At 29.2% G+C, this 27,251-nt stretch overlaps 1 protein-coding gene across 1 annotated transcript; it reads right to left on the bottom strand.

Moving 5' to 3' along the window:
- Nucleotides 1-5,557: 5,557 nt before the first annotated feature.
- Nucleotides 5,558-8,355, bottom strand: LOC106756559 (UDP-D-apiose/UDP-D-xylose synthase 2). The gene is made up of 9 exons (XM_014639031.2): nt 8,032-8,355; nt 7,844-7,936; nt 7,649-7,756; nt 7,031-7,145; nt 6,801-6,934; nt 6,618-6,719; nt 6,401-6,493; nt 6,161-6,296; nt 5,558-6,084 (listed from the first exon to the last, which is right to left on the bottom strand). Exons 1-9 carry the CDS (start codon nt 8,311-8,313, stop codon nt 5,972-5,974), a joined length of 1,176 nt encoding a protein of 391 aa, XP_014494517.1. The 5' UTR covers nt 8,314-8,355; the 3' UTR covers nt 5,558-5,971.
- Between the last annotated feature and the right edge of the window lie 18,896 nt (nt 8,356-27,251).

Here is a 27,251-nt window from a genome sequence, read left to right as displayed (position 1 = left end):
GTTGTTAATTGAAGCTGTACATTACAATATATGAATATACATATATTTGTATATATATACGGTGGATACTATCATGACAAATTTTGAGTGTGATATAAATTATCAAGGTATACATTGCTCATATTTTTTAATTATAAATAATTTATCATAGCTTATTAATTAAGTAATTATAGTATTTAACTCTTAATGATAAAATTATCGCGTATTTAACTTGTCTTATAATATCATTAATATTTTAAGTAATTTTAATTTTGTAAAGGTTCTTAATAACAACAACTATATGATACGAGAGCAATGATATGTAACATTTTCATTTAAATGAAACATTTTTTTTTTATCNCNTTTCTTTCCGCATCATATGTAACATCTATATTTATATTTGTGTANGTGATGACCTATCAATCAATTAAANGTCCACCACTAACCTTTTTCCAATCAATAGTACTCTATAAACAAAATATTTTGAAATAATATAATCTTATAATAGTTATTTATAAACAACTCATTAGGAAAATAATATAATATTATAATATAAAACAAGAATTGAAGAGTTGATTTAGTTTTGATTTAATTTCCTTATCTTAATAAGTAGTTTTTTATTCTCAACTAATTTTGTATACTTTTTTATTCTCAATTCATAATAATTACAAGCGTCACATGAAACTATAATTGAAATGTAAATTTTTAAGAGTATTATAGAGTTTTAAAATCAAATAACTTTTTTATATATTTTATTAAGGTTTAATGTCTATTTTGATCCCTCTTTTGTGAGGGTTTGTTCAAAGTGGTCCTTCCTTTTTTAAAAAGTCACTAAAGTCCTACTTTTTGCAAAAATTGTGCAAGTATGTCCTTTTTTGTTACGGCGTTAACTTTGTTAACGACAGAGGTGCTCAGCTGGCTAATATCTGATGACGTGTAACGTTTTCCCTTTACTGGCACTATTATGTGGGTAATTTGGGGTGGGTAATTAAGTAAGTTGATTTTGTTATGTGGGTAATTTGGGGTGGGTAATTAAGTAAGTTGATTTTGGTCAGAAAATTATTTGGGTAAATTTGCGATTGGGATTAGGAAATTCTGGGCAACTTAGGGTTCATCAAGCACCTTCAATCCAGTAATCTCCATCAGCCCTCTAGGGATTTTGTGGTCTTCCACCCTCTTCGTCCAGCTTCGTGGTTCGTCAAGGAGCTTGTTTCGTTGGCGGCGGTGCCAACTCCAGTGCTCCAAAGGCACTGCTCTCGGTGCCGAGATCATCGGCACATTTGTGCTTGTCGGCATATTTAATTATTGTTGAGAAGCTACGGGCAATAGTTTGTTGGGTCTATTAAGGATGAGGTTCACCGAGGAGATACAAACACCAATAAGATATGAGCCCAACTATATAAGGAATTGACACCACTCTCTACCCAAAACCTTAAGGCAATGGGTTAATGGATCTTTCATCTTTATATAGTGCTTTACTTTCTCATTTCTATCCAATGTGGGACTTGGACTCGCACTTGCATTCCCAACAATCTCCCCCTCAAGGGTGAGTCCCTTCCACATTGGTACACTCCCCCTCCAACGGAAGCATTCTCATCCAACCACAACCACGAGTAGCCCTTCATACCGTCGTTCATCTTAACAGGACACGCTTACCTGGAACCACCCTCTGCCAAGAAGACTTTCGATATAGGGATCATTATACTCGTCTGAGCCGACCACAAGACTAACAATCGGCTCTGATACCACTGTTGGGTCTATTAAGGATGAGGTTTACCGAGGAGATACAAACACCAATGAGATATGAGCCCGACTATATAAGGAATTGACACCACTCTCTACCCAAAACCTTAAGGCAATGGGTTAATGGATCTTTCATCTTTATATAATGCTTTACTTTCTCATTTCTATCCAATGTGGGACTTGGACTCGCACTTGCATTCCCAACATAGTTGATGGTGTCACAGGGAGGCGTTAGAACCTGAATGACACCGAGGCATGTGTCGGTGCCTCTTTCGAACACACGAAGGGCTAAAGAACCAGGAAGATCCACGTAATAAGGAAGTCGAGGGTACTCCTGGCTTCGGTAGAATCGAAGGCTTACATCCCTCATGCTGTTCAATTTGACGTTCATGTTCATCTCAACTGCAACCCAATCATCTAAGTTTCTGGTGAGGTACTCAGGCCCAGCTATAAGACCTCTGCGTAAGGGAACCCACACCTGAATCATGAGATTGGAGTTCTTTGTGCATTCTCTGAGATAACAGACAGCCACCCCAAACTATCCTTAATTCAATTTCTAATTTAACCCTAACTATATTAAATTGCACATCACAATTTATTATTATTTTTTAAACACATAACAGTGCCAGCAAAGGGAAAACGTTACACGTCATCAAATTTTAGCCAGCTGGGCACCTCTGTTGTTAACAAAGTTAACGACTAAACCAAAAAGGACCTACTTGCACAGTTTTTGCAAAAGGTAGAACTTTAGTGAACCTTTTAATAAAGGGAGGACCACTTTGAACAAACCCTCCCAAAAGAGGGACCAAAAGAGGTATTAAACTTTTTTTAATTAATGTGGGATTTTTAATTTATACTTAGATTTCTAACCATTTTTTTTAATTGTGAATTAAATTTTATTATGGATTTAATATGAGATACTTATTCTACCTATTTATTTCAATGCATTTTTTTTATTAACTAATGTTAGGTTTTTAACACATGACATGTATTTTTATTAGTCTATCTAAGTGGAATATGAAGAGAAACTATAAACTTTAAACTTCTCTTTCTTTCAAAGAGATGAAAAGATAAAAGGTGCAGGATGCTTTGCAAGTGAGAATTTCAATGCTAATTTTTTTTCTTTTAAAAAAAACTCTTATAATGTGTTTATGCACTCTTGGTGAAGAAGGAAAAAAGAAAAAAAAAATAGATTCATGTTATTCACTTAATCTGATTTGTGTGGATTTGTGGGTGAGGATTTGAGAGATGAAGATTAAAAATAATCCCGACTAAAATGACAGGATTTGAGGGATGAAAAGCAAAATTACAAAATAGCTCTTGTTATTAGTGATACTATGTTTCTTTAATGTGGATATGAGAAATATTAAAAATGTGAATAATTGATAATGAAGCAAGTGCATCTGATTGTTAATAATAATAATAATAACAACAACAATAACAATAATAATAATAATAATAATAATAATAATCCTAAAAAAATATTGATTTATAATAATTTTGATTTTTTTCATCTTTATAATATTTTTTATCAAATGAATAAATATCATTTATATTATTTTTATCATTAAGGATATTTTAGTAATTTTTATTTTATATTAATTTAAACATTTTTTTATCTATCATATCAGTCAAATCTTACACTAATTTTTATAAACTTGAATTCCAAATTCACTCTTAAATCCTTTAAAAAGAACATTTAATTTACTCTCAAATCCATCACTTCCTTTCCTCAAAATTCATCCTTCTAAATGAGGACACCCTTAAATTGGTGAGGAAAGTATCAATCATCGCCATATCCATTGATATAATAATTTTTTCACCCTATCCAATGATATAATAATTTTAATCAATTAAATAATTAATACTAAAATATTATATAAAATAAATTAGTTTATTTAAAGTTTCATATTTTATTTTAATGTATTTTAGCTTGAATTGATATTTTTAAATATTTTTTGTTATATTTAATTTAATTTTTGAAATTATTTTATCCTTAATTTAATTTTTAAAATTTTTATCATCAAATTATTCACAAATTTTAATTTCATTTCTTCTTATCTTTTTTCAATCCAAACAACTTTACTTTTATATTAATTTATCTTCAAATTCATCCATTTTTATTCTCTCAAATTAATTTTCGAATTCAAACATAAACGAATATTACTATTAAAATTTTTCTATCTGATATGAGTTATTTATATAAATCACCGTACACCTTATTCAACACAAATTCTTAAAATTCAATATATATGTTTTTTTTAATATAATTTTTTGTTTGTTAAAAGTGAAACTTTCAATTCACATTTGAATTCTTGTGTTCTGTCGTTCTTTTTAGGAAAATGATATATGAACAACAAATGTTGACAACATTTAGACACGGAACACGTGTCTAAATGGTATTGGTCCACGTGGAAATTAAATTTAAAATAAAATGTTGATGTGGTAAGCTTTTGAATGGCACACAATTTGAAATTAGGTTTCATTTGCGAAATCTGAAATCTGAGAGAAAGAGAGAGCTTACGATTGAGCCACCACCTAGTTCTCGTGCTAAGCATCCAGCACCATCACCGTGTTCTGTGTCTAAATGTTGTTAACATTTGTTGTTCATATATCATTTTCCTTCCTTCTATGCATCATATTCCGTATTTAACTAGAGATTAACATGTCTTCCTTTTACACAAACACAATAATGATCTTTATTTAAAAACCCCTTATAACTTCAAATGATGATAAAATATTATCGGAATCATCTTTTTAAAAAATGGTGTGTTCAACCAGTTTTGCAAAAAAGAAGTGGAAAATTGTGAAAAGAAATTACACAAAAACATCACCATTCCGGTGTAGTACATGCTTGGCCACACCAAAATAACATTTGTTCACATTTTTTTCATCTATAAATCGAATTTTCCAATTCTATCCAAATACACATTAGTTAGACCCACACAATTATTGTGGTTCAATTTTTCTTTCAATGCATCCGCTCATCCATACCAAGTACTAGGTGGTTTCACCCATTGTCACATGGGACGGTTATAGGAGCTGGAACCGCATTTGCCACTGTCAAATGCATGGAGACACATAGTTATTGTGGGTCCCAATTCTGATTATTCACAGAACAAAACTGATGTCAAGTCCAATGTGTAAAGCATAATTTTGTTTCATATGAAATTTTAAATTTAAGAACTCTATTTTAGAATTATAAAATATTTTCACTTTTAAATATTATTTAGTCTAATAAATAAATTATTAAAGTGTAGATTGATCTTACATTCAAATAAAACTTATATTATGTAATTTGATAAATTAAATTATAATGATTAAGAGGAACTTAAATTTGTAACTAAATATAAATTTACAACGAGTCTTATCTAACTTCTCAACTAACGATGATAGTTACAGCATATTTAATCTAACGTGAGATCAAATTAAACGCGTGATGAACAGTCAAATGTTCCCCCTCTCATGTTGCTAAAGGTGCTTTCTTCTCCTTTTGCCAAATCTATGAGCGATTAATGACTTTGGTTTTAGTTAGAAAAGAAACCGCTGTGATCCATTGATATGGATGGTCACCGTCCTCCTTTCATAAAAAGTGTGTCGTGACAGAAATTTCTGTGACGATACTAATTTACTATCCCACTAAGCCACGGTGATCACATCTTAATTGAGTTTTGCTAAAAATGTCGTGAGAACACACTGATTATGAATATTGACCATAATTTATTAAATAACTATAATGTAATTAACAAAAACATTAAAAAACTATTAAGAATGTCCAGATGTCAATATATATTTGATAATAGATAATAGAGAGAGGGAGAGAGAAAAAAAAAAGTAACAAAAAATAACCATAGAATAAATTAATATTAAGAAGACATGGCTCTTAAGAGGGTCAATACAGAATGATACAACTTACAGCTGACCCGGAAAGACAACAAAACAATGTTGGAGACATCCCTAAAAACACATAAAAAACATCTTCTCTAATATTATAAAATGCCTCAAGATGTTTAGTAACGCAAAGTCTACATTAAAATTACATAGCAGCACAGATTGCCCTATATATAAATTCCTACTTCTCCAGAACATACATTAAGGGCAATGACTTATGTGAGCTGCCTACGGCTGGCTAAGGAAACCAAAAGGAAGAAAATTTACCATTTATATAAAATCAACCAGTGAAATATGGCAGAAAACTCAGGCAACGACACCCTTCTCCAAGATAGCAAATCACCATCCCTGTAAAAGCTTAACTTGCAACGGGTTTTGCAATTACTTTCTTGATGGCTTCAGCATATGTCCTGTGCTGATAGGTCAGAGTGGATTCCAGCAGGTCGAAGAGCGAAGTCTTAGGATTCCAACCTGGCAAATTAACAATCAGGTCAAGTAAGATACATTCTTAGAAGGTCAAATAGAGTGAGAAAGTGAGGAAACTTACCAAGCTGCTTGTTTATTATGGTCATGTCAGGAATTCTCTTGTCACTGTCATCATATCCCTCACCATAAAATTCTTTTGAGCTCACATCAATGGTTGGGGTTTCAGGAGTTTTTTCTCCACTCACCTTTGAGTAAACCTGTAGAATGAAATAGAATTAACAATTCATTATTGAATTTCAGAAACATTAGGCTTAAATTCTAACAACAGTAGGTCAAATAATTAAAAACTAGATCACTTCACCTGAATCATTATTTCAGCAAGCTGCCTAACAGTAACCTCGTTGTTTGGGTTACCGACATTAAATATATGACCATTAGCTCTGGCAGGATTTTCCTGTAAAACAAGACATGAAACTCGGTGAATTAATAATTTAAGATGAACAAAGTCACATGGCCTGGCCTGGCCTGTGTTTAGAAAATTAGTCTCAAAAATAAAGAAAAAATAGACAAGAACCTACAATCATCAACAAGACAGCCTCAATAGCATCTTTAATGTAAACAAAGGTCCTTTGAGACTGTCCACCGTCTACAAGCTTGAGGGGCTCTCCTCTGAGAAGATTCTGCAGTAAAAGAAAAATTGAGGAATTTTGAACAAGTTTTTGAAAACTCAGAACAAAATTCAGCAAAAGTAACTAACTAACATTGCTAAAGCATGCAAGAACCCGAGGAACACCCTCACTTGGACCATCGATGCCAGGAATGAAATCCATTCTAGGTCCAATCCAGTTAAAAGGCCTAACAATGGTGAATTCCAAACCATTTTCAGCGCCCTCAGCTGCCAACAATCACATAAGTGAGAACAATCAAACCTCATCATCAGATTATTTAGAAAGAAACACTGCATCAAAACAAAAAATAAAATAAATCTCACCATAAATCAGCCTCTCAATCAACTGTTTAGCACAGGCGTAAGACCACCTCTGCTTTTCAATAGAACCAAAAATGCAAGGAGATTCGTCTTCTTTAAGGACAAAGTACGCCGGATCCTAACACAAAATAACAAACAACACATATAATCTAATCTCATAGCAAGAAACAACAAAATACGAAGTCTTGCAGCCAATCCAAAACCAGAAAAACAGATAGCGAAGAATTCTGCAAAATTGAAAAAACCAACACTAATCTGATCCTAAAGAACAAACAATAAACATAACGATAATTCATCAAAAACTCACAATAAGTCAGCTTCATGTAACTAAATTAAAAACCGGAATGCATGTGAAAAACTACATGCAAAATCCAAAGGCACATCCATCAAGAAAATCCACATTACCTTAACCTCAAAGGTACATAGTCAAAATCACATGATAAAAAGACAATAATCATACACTAGTAACAACCTAAACAAAACGTAAGAAACAATTAGCCACGTCACTTCACTAAATCCAAATCACCGACAATTTCCAAATTAAGAAAAAAGCACAATTCACAATGCACAGATCTGGAACGGTCGTAAAAGAAAACGGCTAAAGAGAAAAAGAAAGATTACCTTACGAAGAGGACTATCTTTGGGGAGAAAGGCTCCAATCGTTTTCCCGTACACTTCGCAAGTGGAGAAGTGGATAAGGCGCTTGTTATTCTCTGAACAGTATTTCACCTACAAAGAACGAAACGACGTCTAATCGAAACCAAATCTTTAAGATTCGCATTTTGAATTGAAACGTAACCGGAAGAAGAGGAGTACCACGGGGAGTGCGTCAATGAAATTGCTGTAAATGGTGTCGAGCGGACGCGTGTTGTAATCCGCAGGGGTGCAAATCGCAGCCAGATTAATTGTCTGGAACAGAAAGCAAGAAGTAAAAAAATTGAACAGAAACAGAAAAGGAAAAAGAAACAAAAAAGGAAAGGAAATAGAAGTGGTTGTGGAATTACGAGATCTGCCATCTTGATGAGACCTTCGAGGCGAGAATCGTGTTTGATGTTGAGGCGGTGGAAGGTGATGCGACCGGCCCAAGGCAGAGAATCGGGTTCCAGAAGGTGCTTGATCTTGTCATTGTAAACGTCCAAGGCGAAAACCGTGTGAGGGGTTTCGTGCATGAGTTTCTCGCAGAGGTGCGAGCCGATGAACCCACCGGCACCGATCATGCAGATCGTGATAGGCTTGATGGGGTTACCGTCCAGATCCACTCGCGCCATTGTGCTGCTTCGATTCATACACCAAGCAAAGCTACCTCCAATTCGTGGTGATTATAACGCAACTCAGCGAGTGACTATATATAGAAGGCAGAAATGCAAAATTAATAATAATAGTTATAGTTATTATTATTATTATTTTATTTTATTTAATAATCTTGAAATGAAAATGAAATAGAAGGATTGAAGAACGTGCATTTCTTCTTCCGACTGTGACAAGCGTTTCTCGGATCCTTTTCTAGTTTTCCACGCGCGTTTTTCGCGTCTACTCTCTACTCGCTCTTGTACCCGCTGGGGGATAAAATAAAATCTCTACTTCCATTTCTTTTCTAAAATAATTTATTTTATTGTTTCGAATATTTAAATTAATTTTAAGTGGTAGATTTATATTTAAATTTATCTGTTCACATAAAATCTATGTAGTTATTTCTGACATTATAAAATTTCTTCGACAGAGAAAAAATATTTAATAGTATTACAATTACAATTTTTTTGGTCTGATTTTTCTCTTTTAATGTAGTCTCCACTGTATTAAGCTGCAGAGCGGAGTATTTAACTTTTCTTCCAATTTTACCCCTTCGGTTTTTCAGTAACCTAATATTTAAGAACTTTATAATTAAACGTTTTTAGGGATAAAAATAAACAAAAATATATATATATATATATATATATATATATATATATATATATATATAAATCAATAAAATAATAATATATAGTTTATTATTAAAAATTATTAAAAGAAATTATTAACCTGTAAGAAAATACCATTGATTCAAGTTAATTGCATGCCTACCACTCAACCAATTGTAAGCTGCAAGGTTCTTCTGGTATGGTGTGTTGCATTGCAGTAGTGAATGAATGTAGCTATACCAGAATGCCTACTATTTGCAATCACAAGTTAATAATTGGTACCATTAAAGTTGTTGTTCTTTGAAATTTTAAGCCCTCTTGCATGTTATATGTTTAATCCTAACTTTATAACATTTTTATTTAATTATAACTTTGAATTATTCAAAAAGAAGATAAATGTATTTTTTCACTTAGTAAAAATTAAATTAGTCTTTTTTTTCCAAACTCTCACTTAATTTAATTTTTCAATTTTAGAAATATGTTAATTTAATTTTATCAATCAAATTTTTTAAATATATTTTATGATAGTATTTAAATAATTTATATTATTTGACTCATTTTTTATTTCATTCTAATTAAAAAATATTTTAAAAATTTTAAATAAACTTAATAAAATTAGGTTAAAAAAAGTTAAATTTATGTAATTTTAAATGCAAGAGATTAAATTAATTCAAAATTTTCAAACGAAATTAATTTTAATTTTCATTAAATAAAAAAAATATTTAATCGTTAAAAAAAATAATAGAGATGAAATCAAAATAAACTTATTCAGAACATCGACATTAATGCAGGAGTTAGTAATGAAAACATTTCAAATACGTCAAGTTTGTAGCACTAGAATTCAAAATACTCTTTAAGAATGCGGGTCAATATGGGCCACTACGTATTTTGTAGGCCGAAAGTGAAACGAACTAAACAGATCAAATTAGACCTCCATTTTCACTTTTAATCTTTATATACCAGTCGAAGGAACCATGTATTTATATTTTTTACCATAACAAAAAAATATTATAATAATTATTAAAATAAATATAGTTAATAAAATAAGAAAAAAATATTATTAAAAAATTATTATCAAACTGTAAAAGAATCATAAAAATAATTATTATGTTTATTTGTATAATTCTGTAAATAGATAACTTTCTATTGTGTAAGAACTTTGGTAATTATAAATAGTTAATTAAATTTACAAAACTAGTTATTTAAAAATAAAATTTAACAAATTGTTTAAAAATAAACAGTCGAAAGAGATAATTTATTTATTAATATAACATATAACAATTGAATTATGTTCTAATAATGTACTAGGGCATGTTTGAAAAAATATAATTTAATATGTATAAAAAAACATGTATCAACGAATGGTGAAGATGAAAATTTTAAAAATTATGAATTATTTAGTTATCATCATTTAAAAATTTATTTTAAAATGTAGCATAGCACCAGAAAATTAGTAAAGATTTGATGAAATATATAAAAAGATTAAAAAGTAAAATTTCACATTTCAATTTTTGCACGACGTATGCCTTTCGTTACCAACTTTCAAGATATTAAGGATATATTAATATATAAATCTTTAAGAGTAATTTAATTAGAGAGTTTGAAAGATTGTCTTCGGAATACGTAAAAGAATTTAAAAAGAAAAGTTTAATATTTGTTTCTTAATATTTATGTAATTATTATTTTTTAAAATTTTTCTGTGATCTCAATTAGTCGTAGAGAGTGAAACATTTTGTTATTGTGTAAGAATAAACGTGTTCATGGCATTATATTAAGATCATCTTCTAATAATAATGTTAACATGAAAAATCGGAAAAATACAAATAATGAGATCAAAAGAATATTAAATTACTAAAAATACAAATATTAAGATGAAAATAATATTAAATTATAAAAAGTATACATTTTTAACAATTAAAAACATAAGGTCTAGGCAGATAGGGAGAAGTAAAAGTTATTGAAATATAATTTATAAGTATAAGTAATTTATAAGATAAACACATAAATAAGTAGTCTAATAAATAAACGTGTATGCTCATTAAGGCTGTATTCGTTTAAGTTGATTATATTGTTATGAAAAAATAAAGTATAAATTTATACATGTGTTAGAAGTGGGTTTTAAGCCTAACTCAACCCACAAAACCGGTTTGTAAGACGACGTCTGCACCCCACTTATATATTATAAATTGGTCTTATCTCTAGCCGATGTGGCATTTCCAACAATATGTTTGTTTGGTCCGATTTTCGACATTTGAGAATAGTGTATTTGCGAGATATCCTTAAAAGTGGTCACCCGCTAATATGTAGAGATTTAGAGTGATTTACTTTGAAATCTCATCTTTGTCCTCCATGTTAAAGATGAAGATGAAGATCAGAGCTTGAGGAAGGAGTTGAACACGAGTTGTATTCGGTTTTTGATGCATGTGTTCAGTTCCATTTTTTAGTATTCGGTTATAGTGGAGAGAAGAAATCCAACTGATGCTTCTATTCGATTCTCGCCCAGTTGTATTCAATTCCACACTCACATGTATTTGGTTCCACTTGTGCTTTATTCAGTTCCATGGAACAGACTCGGCTTTTCTCCATTTTCTTCTTATTTTTATTCTTCAAAACAACTTTTTACTTTATTTCTCTTTTACTTCCATCTAATGTATATTTTTTACATGTATTTTACTTTTAATAATAATAATAATTATATATACATTAACAATTATTATTTTTATAACTAGGAGTATTTTGGTAATCTTAAATTTTTATTAATTAAACAATTTTTTTATCTGTCACATCGGTCTAATCATACACTGATCTTTACAAACTTTACTTCTAAATTCACTTTCACTCACCTCAAAATTGACTAAAAAAAGCAATCAATTTATCCTCAAATCTCTTCAAATTCATCCACTCAGTATATCCCAAATCAATCCTCTAAAACAATCACATCTTAGTCATGGTATACTCCTCCCTTTTAGCACATTCAATCTCTTATCATGAATGAAAGCTTAAATAAGTTTTCAGTTTTAAAATTTTGAAATAATTTTACTATTATTATAATATTATTTTTGTTAATTTATATAGTTAAAATTTGTTTTAATTTAAACCTAATATGAAACTTAGTTTACTTGGCAAATAAATTATAAACTATTTGTTTAGTAATTTATTTTAAGTTTCCATGCTTATTAAACATTATATACTATGTTCACTTGAGGGTGTCATACTGTTTACGAAGATTAGAGAGTGAGGAGTGGAAGGTAATTACGCGTTCACTTGAAGTGAATTGTGCGGATGGAATTTAAGGGAATTGCAGGATTTGTCTACTGTTCACTCACCCGCATATATGAGGAGATTTGGAGGGATCAAATGCACTTTCTCTAAAATGCCTCTGTAACTGAATAAAATTCCCAGATGAACAAACATTCTTAAATTATAATCAAATTGCATTGCATATTTAAAATATAGAGCGTTCACTATGCACTCACGATGAAGAAGAGGTTGACGAAGAAGAGGACTTTGCGAAGCTAAAAAAGACGAAGAACTCTGAAATCGTATTCGGTTCGAAGACGACGTATTCGGTTATAGGCATCTGAAGAAAAGCATGTGAAACCGTATTCGGTTCCCGTCTAGCGTATTCAGTTCCCCAGAGGTGTATTCGGGTAGCAGTCGTCCTTGCAACTCGTTATGGCGCCTTCATGGTTGAAGAAGGTGGACATTGTAGTACCCATGCGACGAAGGTGGTGGTTGCAGAGGCATGCGTTTGGGGGAGAACGAAGCTCTCCGTGGTGGTGGTGGTGGAGGATGTAGCACGCATCCCATGCTGGTTGAAGCAATGGAGGAAGATCCTCAAGAAGCAATGGAGGATGCAGAGCCATGTTTTCACGATTTGCAAATCTTAAAGAAGGAAGAGGTGCGGCGAAGACGCCGACAAGGTTTGCGGAGGCGACTGTGTCGCTGCTGATGACTCTAGCGAACTGGGTAAGGCACGATGGTTGCCCCTAGAACTGGTGTCGGGGTTTCGTGAAACCAAAGGAGATGGAAGTGGAGGTGCATGATGCCTCTTGCGAGAGTGTGGCGAGCTTCGATAAATGACGTGGCAATGACCAGGTGGAGGAGATGCTCGGAAGAAGTGGTAAGTGACTACCGGAGAGATGGAGATGTGTGGAAACCAATAAATGAAAAAGAGAGGGGGGCAGTTCTCTCTCACGCCCTGTATGAAGAATGAGCTTAGTGTATTTAGGCCTAGGCCATATTTGATTTTTACACATCCTAACTAATGCTTTGCACCTCCATACTCACTGGGTCCTTTTATGTTTATTATCGATATTTAGTTGGTTATACACCTCTTAATCTTATAAACATGGTTAATTTTAATAATTATTTTTAAAAAATAATTTTAATAATTGTTTTTAATTTTTTTACTCTTTATAAACATTTTTATAATTAAATATAACATTAACAATTATCATTTTATATTATTTTAATAACTAGGGACATTTTGGTAAGCTTTAATTCTATCATTTAAACAAATTTTTTAAAATTGTCATATCGATCAAATTCTATCCTAATTCTTACAAACTTTACTTCTAAATTCACTCTCACACAACAAAATTTACTCTCAAATTCATTCAATCATTCTCCCCAAATTATCTCCTTAATCACCCCAAATTAACACATCCTATATCACATATGTATTTCGAGGTAGAGATTAATTTTTTGTATTAATTTGAAGTTTAAAGTGGTAAATTAAAAATATTTGAATTTGAAAAACTATAAATATAGCTAAGTCTTTTCTTTTTCACATTAAAACCAGATAGTACAATAACTGTAATTTAATTTACACAATAAATACATATAGTACGATTACTGTTGTTTCAACGAAATATTTGACAATATATAAATATTTTATTCGCATGGTTATTATAAATTATAACATAAAGTATATTAATGTCCTGTTAAAGTTTGTTTACCTGCTAAAAGTGTAATAGTTGGTAAAACCATTTTAAATAGTTTCTTTTCTTCACATCTAAATTGTGGGTTTTGAAAAGTCAAATGTCAAGTAAAATATATTATATTTCTTACAATAATAATACCTTTTGAATCGTTTTCACTTTTTTAGCTTAAATATATGATTGATTTGTGTAATATATATTTTATTTATGCTTTTTCTCGTGCAGTACAATGATTAATATGTATAATAAATTAAGTGGGTGAATTGCTTTATTGTTAATAATATTTTTAATAATTTTTTCGTATAAATTTAATGTTTTAACAATAATTTAAACCAATAAAATAGTAAGAAACAGAGAAAATTGCACAACTCCTCAAAATGTTTAACTAATAATGAACATTTTTTTTTAATTTTCACAAAAGATTCTTTTAATCTTCATAAAAAATGATAGACTTTGTATTTTTTGTTTTTTAATTTAAAAATTAAAAAAATACAATTCAGTCACGTTTTTAATGTCATCAGCATATTTTTTTTTTTAACGACGTATCTCAATTTGACGGAAATATAAAGTATACTTCAGTTTTTAATTTAAAAATTAAAAAAATACAATTCAGTCACATTTTCAATGCCATATAATAAAAAACTATACGGTCAAGATATCCTTCTTAATTGTATCATCTTAATTTGACAGAAAGATCTTATTTTATTCAATTTTACAAAAACAAAAACTCAATTGAGACGTCAAAAAAAGAAAGCTATTTAAAATTATGAGAACATTAAACTTTTCTTTAACTACATGTCAAATCTATCTAAAAGAAAAAGAAATCTTGGTATCAAAGCGACACTGTATTGAAAATTGATATATTGAAAATCATATTTAGAATAAGAAAAGAAAGACTGATTTATGAAAGAAGGAAAAAGGAATGGAAAAATCTTTATGTTATTTTCATGTTTTATCAATAATCTTTTTAAGAAATTACCTTTTATTAAAAACTTTTAAGATATTTTAATTCAATCGATGTCATTGATTATATTTTTTATAATCTTTTTTACTAAAGGTCAAAAAGCTTTCATTATCTTTCATCCTTATGGATCTGGTTTGTTTCATAAATAGATTTGCACATATGGGTAGAAAGCAAGGAAATGAAAAGTTCGTATTTAAGATGAAAACATGATATAAAAGATAAAGAAATAAAAAGTATGATAAAGTATGATAAAAAGTGTCAATCACACAAAATTAAAAAAATAAAGTTGAAAAAGAAATTTAATAAAAATATGATAAGAAAAGAAAAGAAAAAGACTCCCATGACTTTTGTGCACCTTCCAAATGTGTGGCTCATTCTCTCACTGACGTGTGTCCAAATTTTGAAATGTCTTGCGTCCTCATTTGGTTTCTCTTACACGATTTTATCGTTTATGATGTGTTCACACATTCAATTCAGTTATTTACTGTTAAAACAAAAAAGAGAAAATGATTTCGAATTGATTGTTTGTATTCATATGGAACTATTTTGGAAAGAAAAGTTAGATTAGCGGAATTGTTATCTATTATAATCTCACTTGATATTAAGATATTTGCGAGAAATGAACATAGATTTACTTATATATCTTTGATTTATTTTTTGCTTTAAGTGGTTTTGAGATAATTTTTTAACCAAATTTTTTGTCACTTTTGTAATATCCCATAATTTAAAATTTAAAGCATTTAAAAATATTAAAATAGAAATAAATTAAGTTTTAGGAAATTAAAATGTTTAACAGCTTCTTGACGTTAAAGATTGCGAGTTGCACTGATCAATTTCTAGTTCCTCTGCGGGTAAGTTGTTTTTTACTTTTTCATGCAATTTGGGGCTATGGGGCATGCAACAATTTTGCTGCATGTGATTCATCTTGTTCTTTTCCCAAAAATTTATAGTTTCTATTAGATCCTAAAAACCCTTTTTATCTACAATTTGTCTATCTATAGGTGACTCTTGCTTTTTTTTTTTAGGATTCAGAGAAAGGGGGCAAATCCCTTTTGTATTGTGCTACCAATTGAAGGTAAGAGGAACTAGATTTAAAATTTGTAAAAGTATGTAAGTATCATATTTATCAGTAGAAAGTTAATATCCAACATTGTTTTTTTTTCAATTTCTTTGTTTTGTTTGCCTTATTGGTACCACTTGATTAATTGGGTATAAAATTGTTATTTAGTTACTTTGCATTATTGTTGTCTGTATCTTTTTACAAATAATGCTTGTGTATGATTTATAGTTCATTCTTTGCTTGAATATTCTGATTTCAACGGTCTTGATACTTGTATTTTCACTTTTGAAGATGTTGTTTCTTTTAAAAAAATAAATGTTGGTTGAACATAGATGTAATAAGTAATGTGTGGTCTTCATCTAGTTCATTTGCCTATGAAGATGTATTGACTAAGAGTTTTATTTCGGAATTTTGATAGTTGCAGAAGCGTGAATATGGTTTCTTACTTTTAGAAAAGGCAGAGATAGAGATAAAGTTAAGTGGTATAGAATTTAGAGTAAAATAATGGGGATGTAGTTAGATGCTACAGGAAATTTTCACTAGGTACAGAAATAAGAAGCTAGTGGTAGACCACCTTATATATATTTTGTTTATAAATGATTGGAAATGGGATCTCTGTGTAGCATTCTCGTAAGTATAAATTGGTGGTTTTAAAGACTTGGATAAATTATAAAAAGGAGGACATGAGAGGGTCGTGAGAGTATTTATTTTTAATAATAATTTGTTAAATATCTAATTTAGTTACTTTAATAGTTAGTCTTCTTTGTTGGAAATTGTTTACCTAAACTTAAATCATAAAAGTTTAATTAATATTTTATTTAAGCCATGATGGTTTAAGAAAATATATTTTTGGTGTATTAGAAATTACATTCCAGAGGCCTTTTAATTTATTAACTTATGACTTTAAATATTTTAGTGTGAGCATGTAGATAGTTTTACTTTTTGTTAATTTTATTGACTTTAAATATTGAAAGGAAGGAAGCTATTAGACATATGATTGTATTAGGCTCATCCTTGTTGGTTAGTGATAGAAGCATAAATGGTTGTGATGTAGTCTTAGGTCTTCGTAGAGGAACGGTGAACTATTATTTATTTTGGGGTTGTAGAACTATATTACTTGGTAGCAACTTTAGCGTGCATATTTTGGTTTGTTTATAATTCGAAAGTATATGACTATGAGTTCAAGATTGTTGGCGGTGGTTTAAATGTAAGATCTCTAGGTGAGATCTTTGTAATGTTTAGAATGAATATAGGAAGCTCAGTCTTGGGGGTTATTGTAACACTCTAATGATTCTTTCAATCTCACTTAGAGAAGAATTAGTCATGTGGTGAGAGTAGTAGGAGGTCCTAGTCTTGGGTGCTTCCAGTATGATCCAAGGTGAGTGATAACGGACTTACACTTGTGTGTGTGGGTTCAACCCATGGCAATGGCTTTGCAAAGTAGTAGAGGCAACCACAAGTGCACAACCCGCCATAACTTGATATTCATTCTAAGTCCGGACGAGTTTTGTCTAGATTAAAATATGTTATAGTATACTATGTGTTTTAATTGCATGAATATTATTGTATATTATTGTATATGTTAGATTAAATTATATTAACATGTATATTATAGTACAATTTAGTCCTTCAATTTTAGAAAACTCTGATTTTAGTCTTTTTTATCAATTTTTTTTTTACTTTATTTGTTGTTTCAAACACGTTTCATTATAACATTTGGATTGTTTACACTGTTTGACACATTTTTGCTTCATTGTTAACTAAGAAACGTGTTTGAAACAACAAATAAAGTAAAAAAAAAATGGTAACAAAACTAAAACCAGAATTTTCTAAAATTGAAGGACTAAATTTTACTATAGTTTGAAAATGAACAAAAACCAAAATCACCCAAAAATATAGGACTAAAAATATATTTAACCCTTAATTATATTCAACCTTAAATGTGACTTAGTAGTATTGTAGAAGCGCGTGTGAAAGAAATGAGTTTCCGTTTAAATGGGAAAGAAAACGATACAGTAGACATCATTTCACGGGGGTTCATATATTATCATGGACACACTTATAACACATGAACGTTTTGTAGCCTTTATATGTGGTACTGAGCTGTCCAAGTGTCATATCCAATTTGGTCATTTCATGATTTCACCATTTTTTTCTCCAGGTATTATGTGTGTTTAATTAAATTATCTTTTAAATGAAAGCTTCTCTGTATTTTTTTACTTTTTAAACCAAGATATTTTATCATAAAATTTGCTTTATATGTTGTCATTGTAAAATTCTCTTTTTAGTTGTTATTGTTATTTTCAGTATTTTCAATGCATATTTTTATTTTAATTTTTACAATATATGTTATTTGGAAAAATATATAATACAGACTTTAAAACAAATAAATTACCAATGAAAATAATTAAAGCGAATAAAAACATATATCAAAATAGTTAGAACAAAATAGCAATTTATAATCGATTAAATAAATTACGTAGATAAAAGGGTGTTATTTTATCCAAACTCATTAACATGGTTGGTGCCAAATTAAGAAAAAAAATAAAGTCATTTATAAAAATAGAAAATAAAATATTTTAAATTACAATGAATAAGTTTAATAATGTTGCAGTTTCATGTATCTATATAGGAATGTTTGGAGTTATATTGAATAATTATTTTTTTTGTAAAGAATAATACACTCACTAAAAATTTGAAACAAACAAGTTTCCTAAGCTTCTTATCTCTTATTGTTATTTAGAAATACAATATGAACAAAAATGATATTTTTAGGTAAGCTTAAAAGAAAATGTAGAAAAAATTAATTATAGAAAAAAAATACTCAATGAAATAAAGAATAAATGTTTATCTTTTATTTACGTATTTTATATTACTTATTTATTTTAATTTTATCTTTATAAAACTCAAATATGGTAAATCATTAGTCATATAGGAAAAATAATTAAACTTTTTAAGTANTTTCACTATAATGTGTACACTTTTTGAAAAATATAAATAATGTTTTTAGTTATTGCTAAAAATAGCAGATAAATACAAAGCACTTTTTTAAGCTTTCGAACATATTACAGTGTTAGAACATACTTATTTTATATAAGAAATAATCATTATTCTCTTAAACAAAATTATCTAATTATTCATTATTTAAAAGATTAATTATTTTTGACAAACTTTTTCATAAGGTTTGTATAGAAAAAGTATACAAAAATCATTTTTCCACGAGTTAAATTAACTTAAATATAATTTAAAAATAAAAAATTAGAGATTGAATATATATATATATATATATATATATATATAAAATAGGTTATGTATAAAAAATAATTTTATTTTGTTTGTTTTGTTCTTTTTTTTTAAGTGAGTTTGTCAAAAAACACTCCAAACTCATATTACCAACTTATTTCAAATAAACATGATTTCTTTCATGTGTTAAAACCTACTCTTTCTCTAAAAGACATGATTTATTATGTTAATGACTCTTATTAAGGAGAAAATTGGTATGTCTTGTGTAAATTCTTGATTGGAACTGGACATATTCAAAACAAAATTATAAAGCTAAATTTTTGTTAATAAAAAATAATTAAAATAAGATATGAAAGATTCTATAAAAATGAGTAGTTACATCTGTAATGAAAAAACTAATAGCTGATTAAATCATATATTTCATATTTGTAATATCTTATAATGTGTTTATAACTCGATTAATTTTATATTATTTTATAATTTAAAGTTAACAAATTTAGTATAAATATTTCATATTATTAACTAACTACAAATTATATTAAATATGAATTCTTAAATAATTAAATAACTTTAATTGTGTTTTATTTTCAGATAAAGTAATAATGTAAAAACAAATTTTTTATTGAAATAAAATTAAAAAGAAACATTTAATTATATATAAGTACTTAATCCAAAGTAAAATTTTCAGAAAAAAAAAAAAGTTAAAAGCCTAACTGCATTGCGTTGGTTGACCAATTGCCTGTCACGCGCCGACAAAAGGGCACAACTGTCAATTGACACTCACAATCTCGCACCGACACAGACAATCTCGCAACGCGATTGTGGCGCGCTTGAAAAACACCAGTTTTTTTTTTTTCAATTATTTAATTTTTAATCCAGAGGTAAATTATTTTTCTTTAATCTAAAATCAATTAATAAAGATAAAAATTAATCAACTTGCTCAATCATTATCTCATTCCTAATGCTTTGTCTAAAAACCATAGTTGTCACTGTAAAATTACTATAAAAATCTAATATTTTTTGACTAATTCAAAATATATACCTATATGTTTATTTGAATAAGAATATGTATGTAAATGACATTCATGATATTTATATTACTACTAGCGCAGTTGCTATCAAGCTTATGTGTTCAAAAATCTTAAATATCTAAAATATTATAATATATACTATAGTATATGTTATTATATGAAATGTGTTTAATTTCTATTTAAGTGCGATTTGGGGACTAATGTACGGATTGAGCCAATGATCATTCCAGTATTACTAGAATGATCTTTCTTTTATTCATGTTATGTGGAAAACCAAATAGATATATATACAAAATTTAGTAGTTGTTTAGAAATTGAAATCGATATATATATAGTAAATTATATTTGTTAACAAAGTGAATATATTTTCATTCACTGTAAAAAAAATTACTAACTGAAAATATCATATATTTATATCTTTAAANTTTTCTTTNATTGGAAAACTAAATAAAGATTAATGTTAAAGATGTGTTTTAACTTTTTTACCATTTATAAAAAGTAAATATTTTTAATATATATGTAAATAATAGAAACATTATGTAACAATTGAGTTTATGTAGAAGTAATAAATAAAAATCATTATTTACCTTTTAAGGAGTATGAATGCATGTGTGAGATTCTTTAATTGAGTAATATGATCTACTTGAGTTAAGAATTGGAATTTTTAAGTATTAGAACATTTATTAAGTAGAAATAAAGATATGTTTGAAATAAAACAAAGTACCTTATATCTCAGTTTGTTTGAAAATTCATGTTAATATTCCTAAACGTTAATGCTAGATAATTTTCACAAATGCATTCCTATTATGTGTTCTGTTAACAAAACTAAAAGTTTTGTTAAGAGTTTAAAACAGTTTTTTAACAGATGTTATTATTACCTTTTGTTAAATTAATTACTTGAATTAGAAATATTTAACAAAATTAATTATTAAATCTGTTAATAAAGATAATAAATAAATGGATACTTTGATCATGGGTTTCCTTCATGAACTTTTTATACTAGAAAGATTAATAATAATGTCTAAGATTTAACATGAATCAACTCAGTACAACCTACTCAAAGACTGAATTCAAACTGATTTTTAAAACAATTTTGGTGCACAAAATCCTATTCTTGACGTATCTCAAAACGATATGTTTGAAATTAGGTTGGTTCAGCCCTATCACAAGTCATTTCATTAATTCTTGAAATAAAATAACTTAAACCACGCATTGTTCTTGCCGTGAAAGCTTAAAAATGGGCAAAGTTTTAGCAGTGATGGGATAAGCAGAATAATCATATACAGGAGAAAAAATTACTAAAACGAAACAGAATGAACGTTGTCCCATTTAACAGATTTTGACAGTTTTTCCCCTCTAAACATACCTAACCCAACCATTAACTATGACTATATTACTTTTAAGTGGCTTATTTCCTACTATATATGTTACATAAAACATACTACACCAGTTTGTGTAACGCTGGGTTCGAATACTAATACATAAAAAGAAAATAGTCAATTTATAAAATTACGCATGATAATACAAAAAGCATGCATTAAAAAATTACTTATGAAGGTGGAAGAGTGAAGGTGGCGAAGAAGACAGCTTTAAATGTTTATCTATTGACAAGCAAGCGGTCCTGTGAGGGAGGGTGGCTTTCTCCGCCGCTTACCAAATTTCTCCTTCCATTATCTCACTTTCCCTATTCTTACTTCTTTCTTCTACATATTTTTAATTCGTGTGTATTAATTCTAGACATCTAAAAATATGGGAAGGAGTGAGAATATTATCATCATTATTTAAATTTAAAAAAATTATGTTAATTAATCCAGAATTAGTAGTAGAAAAGCGGATTAGTTTTGAATAAAAATGTCATTAATGAAAATGTGGTAGGAATTTGTGAGTATCAAATGGAAACGATGACTAGTACAGACTGTAATTACATGTTCTTCATGAAGTGTTATAAAAAATAAAAAATAAGACATAAGCTATAAAATAGATAATGATATAAATACTTTAGATGTATCAGTATCTATAAGAAGAAAAAGGGTTGCCGATAGCATTAATTTGATAACTAATAGTGAGTGAGTGATTTTCGTAATGAAAGTGTATGAAGGGTTTCCGGTATGTGTTATATATGGAGCTGTCAGCTAGCAGATGCAGAAGAAGGAAGTATAAGAGAAATGGAAAAGAGAAAAAAGGAATAGTTAATTTATGTTTGGTTGAGATGCTTTTTTTCTTCTACATAGACATAGAGATATAGAATAAGTTAGTGTAATTTAATATTTATGTGAGAATACAATTCAAACAAACATCTAAGATACTCATACAACATGTATAATTCATATAAACATATATGACCGACCACTTTGACTTGACCGTCCGGATTAGTATGAATATGTAGTTATGGTCGTTTGTGCACTCGTGGGTGAAGTAACTTGAAACCCATCAGCTGCCACACGAGGTTAGCCCGTACTACAGTAAAAGCGCATATTACCGAAGGATTATTACCGACGGCCAACAGGCCTTCGGTAATGTTTTGGTGAAATTAAATACCGAGGGTTTTCGCCCTTCGGTAACGTCTGCTATGCTTTAAGTTGAAAATTTGAGTATTCGTTCTCAAATTTCCCAAATTTCACAGAAGAGTTCCCTCCCTCCTGTTCGTCNAAGTCCTTTACTTGGGGTCGTGACCTTAGAGGCGGTCAGCTGGTTTGACACTGCGGTTTGACAGCGCAAGTTTGGTGGTGTTGACGGTGATCGAGGTTCGTTGNTGGGTNGTGCTCTTCCACTGTACTCTCTGTTCGAAGCGGGTCGTTGCTGGGTGGCGCTCTTCCATTGTCGCCCTAAGCCGGTTTGAAGCTCTTGTTGTTGCGGACGCTGACAACGGTTCGTTGGTGGTTGATTTGCGGCTAGGGTGAGTGAAGGTAAAATCCCTAGGCTAGGACCTCCTTTTGTTCTCATGACATGCCTCACCATTCTCTACTTGAGAATCAGTATGTGTAAAGTGCTAATGATTCAACTTCACCATTCTCACAACACTTTTTTGCTCACAAGTTAAGTCGATCACTAAAATTTATCGATAATTTCCAATCCTTTTTTTGTTTTGACTCTAGAAACAACAACATACAACTGTCCATGTGCGAATACTGTTATAAGTTTTGAATATAATATTGCAAAATATTTTGAATTGGAAGTTGCTACTGTCCCACAAGTCTCGTAAGTGTTGTTGCCAACATTTTAATTCATTAAAAAAATCATTTTCTAACTGATCTTTTGGATCATGGGCCTTGTTCACCAACTGTATAAATAGAGCATTTCCTTCACTCTCCCATTTATCAAAACGAGACCTACTTACCAAAGTAGGATTTTCACATCCTATTAACAATATGTTTATAAAACCGATCCCCACAAATTCTCCTAACCACTGTAAAGAACATGCAAATACACGGTTGGAAGTCCTCCATAATTATATGTACATTACAATTTAATACGTCATCTCGCCACCTGTGCACAATTTTAACACCGTTAACGATTTTTAACGGCAGGCATGGTTATCCAACTCGCGAGTTAACTCGTTAACTCGGACGAGTTTGCGTTTTTACTTATAGTTACCGAGTTAACTCGATAGTAAACTCGGTTTCCGAGTAAACTCGGTGGACTCGTTAGCAGACTCGATAAAATCGTATAAAATCGCGATTTTATCGCGATTTAACGAGTTTAAAAAAGGGAAATTGCGTTTAAAAAAGAGAAAAACGAACAAAGAAGATTTCTGATTTGGTTCTTCGTTGTGCTTCACCCTACCATTGTCTGCGTGGTCGCCGTTTGTAGTCACCGTTTGTAGCGGTCGGTCTCGTCGTCGTGGTCTGGTGGTCTGGTTCGTACTCACCGTCATAGTCGGCGTCACGTTTTGTGGTCTTCATTCGTCTGGCTCGTTGTTTGCCGTCCACCTTATTCGTGGTGGCATCTTGTTCGCCGTCGTGTTCGTCAACTTGTTGTAGGTCTTGTGTGGCGTCACTGGGTGATGGTGGTTTGAGTAAAATTTTTTATTTCAAAAGCTTCTGAGTTATGCTTTTAATGGAGAGTGAATTATAAGAATGATTCAAAAGCTCTAATATGTACTAAAAGCTTTTTACTTTAAAATATTTTGTCTTTAATTTGATTAAGAAAAGACATTTGATTTGACTATTCCCTGCTGTTGCCGCATTACTTATTATAAAATCTGTGATCTGAGTAAATTTTATTCAAGGACGTTAACTGTGATACATTATTATAATATTTTATTATATTAATGGTATTAGATTTTATTGTACTATTATTATAATATATTGCTATTATACAAATATCTGATTTTATAATAAAAATCGTGATCATAATATTTTATTATATTAACGGTATTTGTAATGTTGCAGTTGGAAACTAAAATTAGGAATAATTTAAAATAGGTTTAGGAATAAATCAAATTTAATTAATAATTATCTAAATTATCTTATTTATTAAAAAATAGAAATAAAAATAATTTAACTATTTTCTTTGATTATTTTATCATAATATTTGAATTAATATTTTTTATAAATTTTTTTATAAAAAAGTAAACTCTTACGATTTTACGATTCTGAGTTTACGAAGCTCTTACGAGTTTACGTAAACTCTCGAGTTTGACAACCTTGACAGCAGGGGCTAAATTGTTTCAAATTAGCACTTATAAGGACTCAATTGAGAAACTTAAAAAAAAAAGGGATCCAATTGGGAATACCTAACAAAACTAGGGACGCTTAAATGATTTAAACCTATATATATTTAAAAGTATAACCGAACAAAATACGTCGCAGAAATATAAGAGATTCAAAACTATCTCAAAACACACAATAATGGTAGCTCCCCTTACCTCTAATCCAATAAAGAAATCTAGATATTCTAAGTCCTCCTAATAGCTTGGTTCCTAGTCTTCTCTCTTGACAGAAAATAATTCTCCCCCACTTCTTTCACGGCTAGAGAGTTTTCTATATCACATTCCTCCTAGCTGGGGTTTCTATTTTAATATTATATAAACATTAAAGACAGCTCACTTTTTGAATTGATTTTTCTAAAATATTTGCAAAAGCCCATAAGTTAATAATATTTAAACACTACAAAGCTACAAAATATAATTATTCAATTATATATTTTCACTACATATATAAATGAAATTATATTATACATAATATATATAATATTACTTCAACCAACCCAATCCTTATTAAAACTGTAATTCCACAAAAGAAATATTATTTATATAATCATAAATAATATAACAAAAGAAAGCTGCCCCATAGAATATTATTTATATAAATACAAAAATATATAATTATCATTACAAGAAATAAGTTATCTCTTTTTTTCTAAACTACTTTAATTAACTCATTCATTTCACTCTCCTAACTCTAATTAATTTTTATCAAACACATACGCGACAATTATTATAATTATTAGTTCATACCACACTTGCACATAAAACAAATTGAAAATAGATAATAAACATATATTATCCATAAAGTAAGAATGAAATAGATGACTTCTAACCTATAACAATAAACTTTAATCAATTGTACTAAACTTCACTTTTATTTAACATGTTATTTCTTATTTTAATAAATATAATTAATGTCTAAACCATCTTTCTAGATATTTATTTTTTCTTGATCTTACAATAGGCACCGTGCAATAGTGGGTTTTCTTTAGACTCTCAAAAGCTAAAATACTCCATGCCTTAGACTTCAATTTTCCATCAACATCCATCACTTTGACAATGTTTGACAACCTAAATGGAGATTAACCTTCACGTAGTTGCAAGGAGAACATTGTGGAATTTAAGTCACTTCCATATGAGAACAATATCACACTCTTAGTGTCCTGTAAATTGTAAAATGTAAATCTTAATCAGAAGACACAAACCTTTGTTGAAAAGATACTTACATTTAATTAAGGTAGTATTTGGAACATTCACCATGTTCGATGCTTGTTGTGAATAAGTGAAATAAAAATTGCATAAAAGGACGAGATATACCCTTCCAAAACCATAACAACAACAATCAATTCAACTTTTCCATTAAAGAAATTCAGTTCTTGTGATATTTATCTACAACAACTTTTACTATAATAAACCTCTACCTCAAAATCATATGAATCTCTAATAGAGATGGTATTGCTTGTTATTCGAGTATAATGTTGCAACCAATACTTCCATAAAATAAAAAATAAAATCTCTTTTAAATGTCAAATTCAACTTATTATGAATGAAGAAAAATGAAACCAAAATATAGCATGTAATATACACAGGTACAAAAAAAAGGACAAATATCAATAATGAAATTAGAAATAACAAAAACCTACATTACTTAAAACACTTTTATAATAAAGGACTAAATTGATATTTGTCAACCAAAGTGGGGACAAAATTGACTATTAAACCTATTGCAAAATATAAAATTGAGAGGAAAATTCAATATTAGTGCTTTTACTACTTCAATTTTATAAACTTAAAAGTTAGATGCAAATACAAAAATAATAAACATAATAATATTAATAGTAAATAATAATATATTATTATTATTATATACTAACTTTACAATAAAGAAAGAACTAAATAAATTCTAAATCTTTAACAAATAAATTTTCTTTTATATTTTAGGTATTTAATAATAATTTTATATTATTTATCTAATAAATTAAATACTTTATTCAAGTTATTTGAGTAAAACATGTCGGCAAGTTAAAACATAATATAATATTAAAAATTATAGATATTAAATGTAAAAGAAAAAAATACATATATAAATATTTTTTTAAAAAATTTAGAATAAAATATAAATATTACATTTTGCAATATATCACAAGTTCAAATCTAAATCATTCTTTATTAATGTAAAGAGAAAAAAAGAAAAATGATTGAGAATCATAAAAAAATTTAAGATATTTTTGGAATAAAAAGAAATAACGAGAATTTGTAAAATATTTTTAGAATAAAAAGAAATAACAAAGAGACATAGGTACACTTGTGTGGTAGAGAGACTAACACCCTAAAAGCATTGTTCAAAAGCTTTTAATAGGCTGGCAGAGGCTGAAGT

Source organism: Vigna radiata, chromosome 2, assembly GCF_000741045.1.
Source record: "Vigna radiata var. radiata cultivar VC1973A chromosome 2, Vradiata_ver6, whole genome shotgun sequence".
Taxonomy (NCBI): domain Eukaryota; kingdom Viridiplantae; phylum Streptophyta; class Magnoliopsida; order Fabales; family Fabaceae; genus Vigna; species Vigna radiata.
This window is presented reverse-complemented; position numbering and strand designations above follow the sequence as displayed.